The sequence below is a fragment of the Cupressus sempervirens genome, chromosome 2 (genome assembly GCF_028749045.1).
Source record: "Cupressus sempervirens isolate cs-2001-9-10 chromosome 2, ASM2874904v1, whole genome shotgun sequence".
Classification (NCBI taxonomy): Eukaryota; Viridiplantae; Streptophyta; class Pinopsida; order Cupressales; family Cupressaceae; genus Cupressus; species Cupressus sempervirens.
In genome coordinates, this window is record NC_143119.1 from 594220500 (window position 1) to 594232659 (window position 12160).

Below are 12160 nucleotides of genomic sequence, written 5' to 3' on the forward strand. Positions count from 1 at the left end.
ATCGCCTCAAGATCTGATCGGGTCCCATTTTATACAACAGCCCATTAATCAACTGAAACATTCGGCTCCGTATCACCTACTTTTGTCTTTCATTCGGTGGCATGCTACTTGGAAACTGTCCCGTCAATAGGTACTCGCCGAGGCTTGTGTACCACTTCGGTAGTGCAGCAATCTGAAACAACTGTGCATCAGGAAAGTCATCATTCACACCGTCTGCCAGTTCTCCTGTTCTGATATGTAACAGATGATCTGCGCTTACGTGTTTCTTCCCTAGCCGTACGATGATCTTGAAGGTAAACTCCTGCAACAGGAGTAACTAGCAGCTGATCCTTCCTTGAATGACAGGTTTGTTGATCATGTACAGTAGAGCATGATGGTCGACATAGAAGACGAACGGTGTTGCCAACAAGTAATGACAAAATTTTTGTACTACGTAAACCATCCCCAAAACTTCCCGTTCGATCGTACTGTAATCTTGTTCGTCTTTTGATAGTAGTTGACTGGCAAAGTAGATCGGGTGATCTAGCCCGTGGGTACCTATTTGCGCCAAGGTTGCTCCAATTGCATAGTTGGACGTGTCGACATGTACATGAAATTCTTTGCTCCAATCCATATACGCTAGGATGGGTGTCGTAGCCAACCGTACTTTGAGCCCTTCAAATGGTTCATCTTGATCCTTTTCCCATCAGAATGATTCTCCCTTGCATGTTAACCTATCCAGCGAATATGCTACCTTGGCAAAAATTTTGATGAAGCATCTGTAATAGCCTATATGTCCGAGGAAAGATTTTACCTCCATTACATTGGTAGACGGCTACCTCTCCAATATCACTCTCACCTTATCCGGATCTGTCTTCAACCCCTCCTTACAGACTGTGTGTCCGAGCAACCTTCCCTGGGGAACCATAAACCTGCACTTCTTCGGGTTCAGGGCAAGGCGCACACGTCGGCATCTCTCCATACATTCGCCCAATGCCGCCAGATGTTCGTCCTCCGCACTGAACACCAACCAAACATCCATAAATGCCTTGAAGTTTCTGACAGACATCTTATCAAAGATGTGCAGTATGATCTACTGGAATGTCGCAGGCGCATTGCACAGACTGAACGGCTTTCAATTATAGGTGTACACCCCATCTTCTACAACAAAGGTCGTCTTCAACTTATCCTCCTCTACGATTGAAATTTGACTGTATTCGGAAAAGCCATCCATAAATGAGTAGATCTCATGTCTCGCTACCTCCTCCAGGATGTTGTCCGTGAATGGGATTGGGAACAGATCCTTGATAGTGACTGCATTCAAGCATCTGAAATCGACGCATATCCGGATCTGAGTGGTATCCTTCTTTAGTGAGATTACTATCGAGGACACCCATTCGCTGGTCTGCACCTTGAAGATAATGCCGGCCTCCAGCATCCGGTTGATTTCCTCATAACGAGTGCCGCATAGTTCTTGTTCATCCTGTAGGGCCGCTTCTGTACAGGTATTGTGCCTTCGATCAATGGGATGTGGTGCACACACAGTTTTGGGGGTACTCCTTTCAGGTCCTTGTATGTCCATACAAACACATCGTTATACTCCAAAAATATCCTGAATGCTGCTGCCTTCAGTACTGGGTCTCAGTTATCTCCCACCAGTATGTTTTGTGGTTCAGCTTCATCTCCTAAATTCATGGTTTGCAGCGTGGCTTCATTATATTTGATGGGTTCCCCTTCAGTGAACTTATGTGCGGGTGTCACATCCAATGGCACATCTCCTTCCTTCATCTTCGTGAATTCCTTTGGAAATTCATCAGCACTATGTCCTCCTATCGTCAGTACGTTGTAACTTTGAAACAGTTCATAGTCTTCTATCCGCCAATGGTAAAGACCATTTACTGAATCCAAATTGTCATCTCCTTCCAATCGTAGGACTCCCTCCTGATCTGGTTCCATACTCTGCCTCCTCTCATCCTCTTCTCCTTCGAAATCCGACGATAGAACTTCTTCTCCGACCATTTGAGTGTGTAGATCGATGACATACTTCCGGCCTTTGCTTTCAAGTGATAAAGTATTTTTCTTTCAATCGTGTTTTGCCCTGGCTTGTATCAGCCACCCCCGACCCAGAATAGCATCGTATCCTTTCCGCTTCAAGGGGATCACGACGAAGTCCAACAGGAACGGTTGTGTTCCAATTGTCATTGGTTGCGTTGTGAGTACTCCCAATGGCTTGATTCCATGTTGATCGGCTGTTAGCAACTGGAAGGTAGGTGGCCACAATGTCAGTTGTCCCAACTTTTTCCAGGTATCCTCTGGCAGCACATTAACATCAGACCCTCCGTCCACGATTGTGTCTATTAGCACAGTCTCAAGAATGCCCATTTCAACAACCGCCGAATAGCGTCCGAACGAAAGAGCTAACAGCATCGAGTCTTTTGCACTTGTGCCCCCCTGTTTCTCCTTTTCTTGCTCTGTTGGTTGCTTAGCATTCAGGACTATGTTCGTGAGTGCCGTACGGAGTTGAGGCATAGTGAGTAATAGATCATTTATCCTGACAGGTACCTCGGCTTGCAATATTTGCCGTACGATGTTCTGCTCTGCGCAGTTCTGTACGGAGGTACCAGGCGTGTGCTTCAAGTGTGTCGTTTCTACCTGCATTGCTCTCTGAATCTCTGCCTGGGTTTCCTCCAGTCTCTTCTTTTCCTTCGCCAAATCAGGGTAGAGCTTCGCCTGCTTTCGAGTGATTGCCAAAACTTCTTCCTCGTCCGTCCCAATAGTAATCAAGTTTACTCCGAACTTTGGGCACTTAGCATCGTCATGATCGCCAGGTCCACACCATTGGCATAGCAACTTCGGTGTGTTCATTGTTGTGCACTCTTGGGCAAAGTGACCCCACAAATTGCATGCGTGGCATTGGACTATCGGTCGGCCATTCACATCATACTGGATTTGACTCCTTCAGCCATTATTATTGTCGTTATTGTTGTTGTTGTTGTTGTTGTTGTTTTGACCGCGCCGATTGTTTCTGTATCTGCCCGATGTGGCACCTTCCGTACTGGTGTTCCCACTCCCTCCTGACGCGGACGCTTCCTGCGTGAGGAACACTTGCTATGGTGCTCTTGATTTCAAGTTGAAAGGGCATTCCTTTACCGAGTGTCCCAAGATCTAGCAAATCTCACAAAATTGATCTTTTGGGCAGGATCCCTTCGTATGGCTTTCTTTCTGGCACTCTGTGCACCATAGCTCATTGCCCTTAGTCTCCTTGTTCATGTTCTTGAACTCTTTTATCATTCAAATCATGTCTTTCTGGAGGGCACGAACCTTCTTGCTGCTGCCCTCATCATCGCTGCTATCTTCTCCTGAAGATGCATTGTCATCTGAATCGGACGAGTTGCTCTTCTTCTTCTTCTTTGTCTTCTGGTCACTTTCGAGGTTCATTGCCCGATTGTACGCTTCAATGTATGTCGATGGTGGCACGATCTTCATCTTCTTTCGTAGCTTCAGGCAAAGGCCTTCAATGAACCATCTCTTTTGTAGCCCATCAGTTGGCTTATTCTCCATTTTATTGATCAGGTCCTTCAACTTCCTAGCGAAGGCTCGGACTGTTTCATTCTTCCCCTGCTTAGTATTGAATATCTCCACTACAATCTCATTATCATCACACAATATTTGAAATTCTGCAATAAATTCCTTCTTAATATTATCCCAACTATTTAACTTTTGTGGATCTGTCTCAATAAACCAATCAATCGCAACACCCCGTAGGGTAGCGGAAAACTGTCGGATCCATTCATTTGTATCTGTTATGCCATTTTCCCTCCAGATCGTTTCACATGTTTTATAATGTCGGATCGGATCAACGGTTCCTTCACCATCAAATTTAGGCAACCTTTCTTTTGGTCCTGCCATTATTACTCGATGTTGTGGGTTTTGTTGTGTACCTGCGTTGTTTTGCACTCCTACGTTGTTTTGTACTCCCGCGTTGTTTTGCACTCTCACGTTGTTTTGAATACTCGCATTGTTCTATATACCTACACTGTTCACACCCTCGCTGTTCCGAACACCCGTGCTGTTCTGCACACCCGCGCTACACCGCGCTGTTCTGCACACCCGCACTGTTGTCGACACCCGCGCTGTTTCCGACACCTGCACTGTTTCCGACACCCGCGCTATTGTCGACACCCGCGTTATTTTCGACACCCGCGCTGTTTTCGACACCTACGCGATTTCCAACACGAGCTATTTTGTGAAGAAGGGTTTTCGTCAACTAAAGCTGTCTGTTCCAAAAGTATATCTCGGACGAAGAGTTCACTCCACACTCGTGCTCCCTCGGCACTCCAAACTGTACAAGTCAATCCCCTCCCATCTGGATTCTCTTCCCTTGGCGTATACAGGTTCAGAAACTCCTCCCTTGCTTCTTCCACCAAATCGAGCTACGATCGAGTCTCTTCCAACAATTTTTCAGTGCTTCTGTGTCCGTTGGTGACTTGCTGAAATCTCCGTCTGCGTTCAGCCTATTGTGCCAAAATTAAATTTTCCTACGCTGCGCGTAATTCGTCCTTTTCCTTCAACTTATTCTTATTCTTGCTCAACTGATTCGGCATTGTCTTCATTCGCCTTCCTTTCCAGGTCCATCAGGCAATAGCTCCAAATGTTTACCGTACTGGGTAAAAAAATCAATGCATACATATAATAGATGAGAACAGCAGAACTTCTTCCTTTATTCGCATATGCCAAAACATTACATTATGCTTGATGATATCTGAGGATTACAATGCTTCCCGACGGTGGGTATAAATACTCACTGAAGAGCCTTTCGAAAGGTTCCCGAAGGAACCCGTCGGGCACAAGTCGGCTACATAACAATTAATATATACTATCCTACCCGTCAGCTCATTACATTTATTTACCGACTACACCACTGTCTGTCATAACAATGACTCTTTGCCCTTGTAAAACCCCTCTTACTCTAAAAATGTTAAAATGCGAAGTCCTATCATTGTTGCTATTTCAACCTTTCCTAGTAGATCTTCCTGAACCTATGTTGTAGTTTTAAGATCTTGTTCTTGATTTGGATCTATGTTTTCCTCATCTTCATTATCTGATACTACTTCAATGTAATGAGTACCCAAGATTCTTTACAACTGAAACACAATTTTTTTTCTTCTGAGTTCATCACGTTCTTCATTTTCTAATTTGTTTCTAGGTGGTGTGTTGTTTGGAAAAGGGTTTTTATCAAAATCCGACTTTGGCCCTTTGTGAAATATCTTTCCTTTAGAAGGGGGTTCTAGTTCTCTAGCCCTTTTTATGGCTGATTGCAAGGACGACGGATTTAAGGATTTAACCCACCCCTCGAAGGTATCAAATAACCCATCTATAAATATCAATGTTTTCTGCCTCTTAGTGATCTTTGTTACTAACATTGCTAGTTTTTCAAATTCAGAAATATATTGTTCCACCGTACCTGTTTGTCTAAGCAAAGTCAAATCTTTGAGATGGAGTTCAGGATTCTTAGAATCAAACTTGTCAATAAGCCTTTCTGTGAAAACAACATAAGTGTTAATCTGATTATGACCGAATGTAAGTTGTCCATGATGCGACCTTTCATGGGCAATTCCCACCAAATGTAAGGCTGCATATTGATGGCTTCATCCTCCATCATTGGGCTTAATTGTAAATATGTGTCAAGTTTTTGTACCCAAGCTCTAGCAATGGTTTTACTTGACCCATCAAAATAAGGTAAAGGCATTTGACCAATTTTCCTTTGTAATTCATTATTATACCCCCTTTGGCCCTTTATTCTTATGTTTCATTCTGACATCCAAATATTCTCTAAAAGACATTGATGCTCTGAATTCATCACCTTCTTGTGCCCAGTCCTGATAGACCTCTTCCTGGAGTTCACTAATGCTAGATTCTCTTTCAGGCTGTGGGTTTCTAGGAGTGAAGATTGGCATGAAAAGTCTTGCTGAAGTTGAATTTTCAAGTTGTCCATTTACTAATTGATTCTCCTGTTCACCCACTTCCCTTGCATTATTCTGATTTGGATTCCTAGTATTGTTCATGAATTGTGTCATCAAGTTTGCCATACGGTTTACATTATTTTGCATCTCTTGTTGGCTCCTGAGTAAGGTAGTTATGAGATCCCTAGTGTCATCTGCGTCACCCATATTGTTTTCAAAAATTATCTCCTTGTCTGACTCTATATGACTATCTTCAATGTCAACAAGTATAGAGGAACTAGATGATTCTAACAATCTATGTTGTCTGACCCTGGTATTACAGAAATTATAATTTCCTTTTGGCATATGTGTGTTTGTACCCACAAGCTGGCAGGACTGAAAGCTCTGATAACACTAAAATATTCTGTGTCCTTGAACTATACTTGTAAACTCAATTAATTCTATTCAGTATTTCAGACATTTTAACAGAGTCTAAATACAAATGATTGTTTGATTCAGAAGGACTTGCAAATAGAATTTTATTAAATTCTGACTGCAATGTGCCAATGATTTAACCATAGAAAGAACTGAAGTCTGAAGATAGTATAGAATCAATCACAGTTAATATAGAATCAATCACAGAATTAAATTATTATAAAGAGATTGCAATTTGCACCTGGATCAATGTGACTTTTACTATTCCCATTCCATTCTATAAAAAACCGATTGCCGTAACAACACAGGAAATAACATACTTTATCCTTCCTTGGGTGGTGATTTGTGTATCAAGTATGGTGGATACCTTCAATTACCTTCAAAGGGTAGTTTCTCTTGTCTTCTTGTCCAATGTGTTGTGAGCATCAACTTATACATATCAAGATGTGTCGACGCTATCTTAACCCCCATGTGTCTAGTTCACAAAATATCCAATTTTGTTTAATAAATCAATACTCCTCTTTCTTAATCAATGTTCATATTAACCCATATGCTCTGTTGCTTATCTATACTCCCTGCATATTGTTGTCAAGATACGGAACATCATTCCAAATGGGATAAACAACTTCATTTGCCTCCGTCTCTGACAATTGAATTCCACTAGGCTAGTCTGAAATGTACTGACGAAAGGATTCTTCTTTGACTGAACACCATGAATTGATTATATTCAATCCCAGTTTCCTAATCTTCATAAACTCCAATAGCCTTATGAATGGTGCGGTACTTTATTTATATCGGGATAAATCAGGTGGAAGTTACGTAAACTTCCAAAACCATCCATCAAAAGATAATTAACTCAAAACAATTAACAATGTCTTCAAGACGAAGCTTTATTATTTCTTAATTATTTTATCTTAATTCGAAAGTTTGAACTGTGAAACTAATATAAAATAATGAATATATTATTTTTAAGATTTTATAAGGATAGTTCTTGGGGAACACTACAGATAGCAATTAATAATAGCGTCTGAAAAAACCCCACAGAGTGTCATCTCAAAGCGTCTAACAAGCCAGACTCAAAGAAACATTTTGAAAGGCCACATAAACTGCAATAGTGGTCCCAAGGTCTCGAGGAGATCCCTAATCCCACCACATTAGCCTATGGAAACCCCAAGGAATAGGCTAATGGTAACCAACTATCAACAATTTAGGAAGAGGCATTACAAACAATAATCTCATTACAAATTTGATAAAATGGATGGAATAGAATGTTGATAGAAACTGAAAGCAAAAATGAAGCATTCAAGATATTGTCAGATGGGGACATATCAGAAAGGGAAATAGAAGAAGATGAATATAACAGAGTATATGTTTACCGTACAGGTAAAGAAGTCAACACATTCAGACAATAATAGCAGAATAGCAGAATTATATTCGCAATAGTAGATTAATGATGATTTACAATGATCCCAGACGGGATATAAATACTACTGCCGAACCTTCCCGAAGGAGTCCGTCGGCCACAATTATTCTATCCGTTACAAACTATTTACCACCGGACCGTCGGCTACGGAATACCGAAACACCGCCGGACCGTCGGCTACAGAATACAGAAACACCGCCGGACCGTCAGCTACAGAATACAGAAACACCGTCGGACCGTCGGCTACAGAAACACCGCCGGACCGTCGGCTACAGGAACACCGCCGGTCCGTCGGCTACAAAATACAAAATACCGCCGGAACCATCCAGTCGGCTAACAGTATATTCTCGCCTAAGATAGAGATAATTGTGAAGGAACAACTCGCTTAATTTATAGACAGAGCAAGATACAGTGTTTTCACATCATCTACAAGCTCTGATACATTTAATGAAGCAACAAAAAGAAAGAATTCTCTCAAGATATTTTCTCTCCAAAGTGAATGCAAATAAGCACTAATATAGAATAGACACTCAGTGAACGATATTAGCTAGCCCCTCAAGTTGGTAGTGGTATTTAGAAGATAGAAATAATGCCTGGCACAACTTGTTATACAAATAATAAAGCAATCCTACACAGAGCTAGAAGAAAAGATGAAAAATAAAATGAACACTGTAAAGAATTGATACTTCTTGGAGGAAACAAAATTTTATAAAGCTTTCAATAGTAAAGGCACAGATCTACTAGAATCATAAGCATTGCTGTATTTGCATTCAATAATAAATATATTTGATTTCAGCAAATATAGGCCATGAATCGGAATCGAATCGGCCACGAATCGGCAAATTTAAAAAACCCTTGAAATTTAGTGAGTAACTTATTTCATAAACCCTTTATTGCTGATTCGATTCACCAATTCACAAAAAATCTAAATTGGCTTGAATCGAATCGCCGAATCACGTGAATCACCGCGGTTCTCATTACTATGACAAAGACTGAAAGGTCTATATATACAAAAGAATGAAACGATATTTCTTTAGGAAACAATTGTAAAGAATAGAAACATTTTATTCTAGCTAAAAGAAAGCTAAAGAAAGCTAACAGATAACTACAGACTAACCAATATTAGAAACATTCTAATATTTACAATAGATTACAAATAGATAACCATTAACTAATAATAGAAGCTTATCTATTATTGTAATAAAGGCCTTAATGGTTAATCTATCCACAACACCAAGCTGTCAAAAGGCGTAAAAGGCAGATTCTGTCTGCTCAATGTACTTCGCATTGTTCATTGTGGGTTGTGAACCAAATTGCTTAGATCAGGACCAGCTTGAGTAGATCGAGTTGTAGTACCCAGAACTACCTTAGCGTTGTGATATTCGAAGATGGTTAGCATCCACTGTTTCCACGTGCCATAATTCCGGCTTAGCATCCATTGTTTCCACATGCCATAACCATTGAATTTTGAATTGCTCTCGAGCAAAATATTAGCCAGAGATGCCATAGCACGTTTTCCAATGAAAAAGTGTGAAAATCTGTGAAGGCACGTACTTTGAGGCAAAAAATGGAAGACCCAGAAAAATTGAAAAAGTACCCAAAAGAGAGCTCAAAGACCTAGAAATAATATGTTATCAGATTTTGGATCCGCTAGCTCAAAAAATGAGGCACAAAAATGAAGGCACCTAGAAAAATCAGACGACAATCCGATTGAGCTCTCAAAAAACACACCAAGAATTTATAATTAGAAAAAATTCCAAGCCCAAAAATTAGGGTTTTGAAGAAAACCCTAGTCGACAGCAATGGAGGCAAAAAATCGCAGAAAAATGGCAATTTTCAGGAAAAAAAAATAGTTGATTTGTTTCTCAGAGCGCGACTACAAGCAGAGACAATAGATTTGACGCCACAAACGACAAGTTTTGCAGCTTCTAGATGCAAGAAAGTGGCAAAAACATCTGCAAAAAATGTCACAAAAAAACTACCCTTGTTCTAGTTCCTGATGCGAGCTGATTTGCTGAGTTGAAGTCAAGTTTGCAGATGCGAGTAGAGGTTGCAGATCCATTTTTCAGACAAGAGGAGTTGATTTTTCCAGACAAAGAAATCGCTAATTTGCAAATTGTGATTTTTAGAAAAAACACCCAAGAAAAAAACGCGATTTTTCCAGACAAATTTGCAGATATTCGTCTTTGAAACCCTAGCTGAAACTAGATATTAGGAAGCAAGTAAAACCAAGAAAAGATTAATTTCGAAAATATACAACCGAAACTTTCAGTAAGAAATTATTATTTTCTAAAAAATCAACCATGCTCTAATACCATATTACGAAGTAATTGGAAAATATTTGCTTGTTATTAACAGGTCTATATATACAAAAGAATGAAACGATGTTTTCTTAGGAAACGATCGTAAAGAATAGAAACATTCCATTCTAGCTAAAAGAAAGCTAAAGAAAGTTAACAGATAACTACAGACTAACTAATATTAGAAACATTCTCATATTAACAATAGATTACAAATAGATAACCATTAACTAATAATAGAAGCTTATTTATTATTGTAATAAAATAAGGGTGTAGAACACTATTTGAGATTCAACGCATCTTCCAAAATGAGCCTAATTATTATGGATGATGAACAAGAGAATGTGCCTATGGAAAAGAATTTAACACAATGTTTTAAATACGTCCTGCTAGGGCTTTATTTCTTTGGTTGTGACTCAATAAAATGCATATTTTGATATTTCAACTAGTAAAAAATAAACATAAAAAATGAATCTAAACCTTCAACTACAAAACTACATTTTTTGCACAATTATCTGTGGATCTCACAAGAATGTAACTACCAATAAACCTAAAAGAACATATGAGACAAACAAAGAAATGCCTTCAATTTTTAGAAATTAACCATCCTCACAAGGGCACGGTCACAAACTACAAATCCAGTAGAATAATATTGAGTAACATGAATATAGTTTGTGTCTAACTTGTTAAAGGATTATGTTAAAGGAAAACTAATAAAAAATAGATTCATAGTTTTCTTGTAAGTGGACATTTCTTAAATAATATAATAACTTACAAGAAGTTCATTCATATCACTTGAAGCTTGAAGCCTTGCACGTTCCTCTAAAGAGCGTCCCAATAAGACAAAACCTAGTAGCATGACCTGCATACTAACATAGAATGTAGATTCATTTTAGACAAATGGCTGATGCATGAGCTTCTTGATCAAATTACTATTATTACTAAAAGTAATAGGCAAAGAAGACCAAATACATACTAAACCAGTCAATAGTTCCTAACGTTCTTACTTTTAAAGATGATTCTGCCTAAAACTCTTGCATGACATCATGTACACTAACTACGCCATCAACAATGGTAGTTAGTACGGGCTAGAGTTATGAATTTGACAATAAAAAATGAAATTGAAAGAAATAAAATTGCTAATTAAGTTTGCTTTTGTGGAAAAGTGGTTAATCAGATCACAGAAAAAGAAAGAAACTATATTAATGTCCACAAATGACCAAATATGAATCAATGGGACTGGAATGTACAGCACAAACAGTAGCACAGGACTAGAGCAAAAAAAGGCCCTAGACATGAACTTGGACACAATGGGGCTAAACTTCAAAAAAGCATACCCTCTAATCTCTAATACAAGTTCTGTACACAATAAGAGCAATATAAATGCTTCAAAGAAGATAAAATGGATTAGACCATACATCCTCAACAACCCACAATGATTTTCCAATAGGAGAAAAAATGTTTAGAGACAATACTACAGTATTTTTAACACTTCAGATAGGTTTCTACATTAACCGCAGGTACGGCAGAAAATGAAGTGATAACTATATCTTGATAAATTTCTGAAGGATCCATATAAGATAATTTCTTTGCGAGGGTTGTGTGTTACCACAAAATATAATTCTAAACTAGTTGTACAATGAAAAAAAACTGTTGGTCATAAAAGTCATTGGCAGGGGGAGGAAGAGTGTATAGCAGGCAACAAAATATTATTTTTCTGTTAGCATGTTGTACAATGTTATTTCTAACCTCGGTCCATTCTCTAGAAGGTCGTATGAGAGGAAAGAACACTTCAGGAATACTAAGTACAATTTGTTTTATTATTGGCAGCCATATAGTGATAGAGAATTGGGTTTTAAAAAAAACCTCATTAATTGCTTTTAGCATGGTTTGCACAAATATTAAAAGTGAGACATTTACTATAACTATCAATTTGCTTCTTCCTAGATGACCATATAGTAGTAAAGTGAGAACTTTTATGATTTGATTTTTTTAGAAACTTTTTCGCCTAAAACAGGCTTAATCTTTTGTTTTTGTTTTTTATCTTTTTTATTTTGTGGGGTCCAGCAGCTACTTTCTGC

General features: G+C 39.0%; 1 protein-coding gene across 1 annotated transcript in view; it reads right to left on the reverse strand.

Moving 5' to 3' along the window:
• The window catches only part of LOC149574804 (copper-transporting ATPase PAA2, chloroplastic), a 223313-nt gene that overhangs the window by 137372 nt on the left and 73781 nt on the right, over positions 1-12160 (reverse strand). The window contains exon 5 of the mRNA XM_089814630.1: positions 10855-10941. Coding sequence (XP_089670756.1) covers positions 10855-10941 — 87 coding nt within the window. The remainder of the gene's footprint in view (positions 1-10854; positions 10942-12160) is intronic.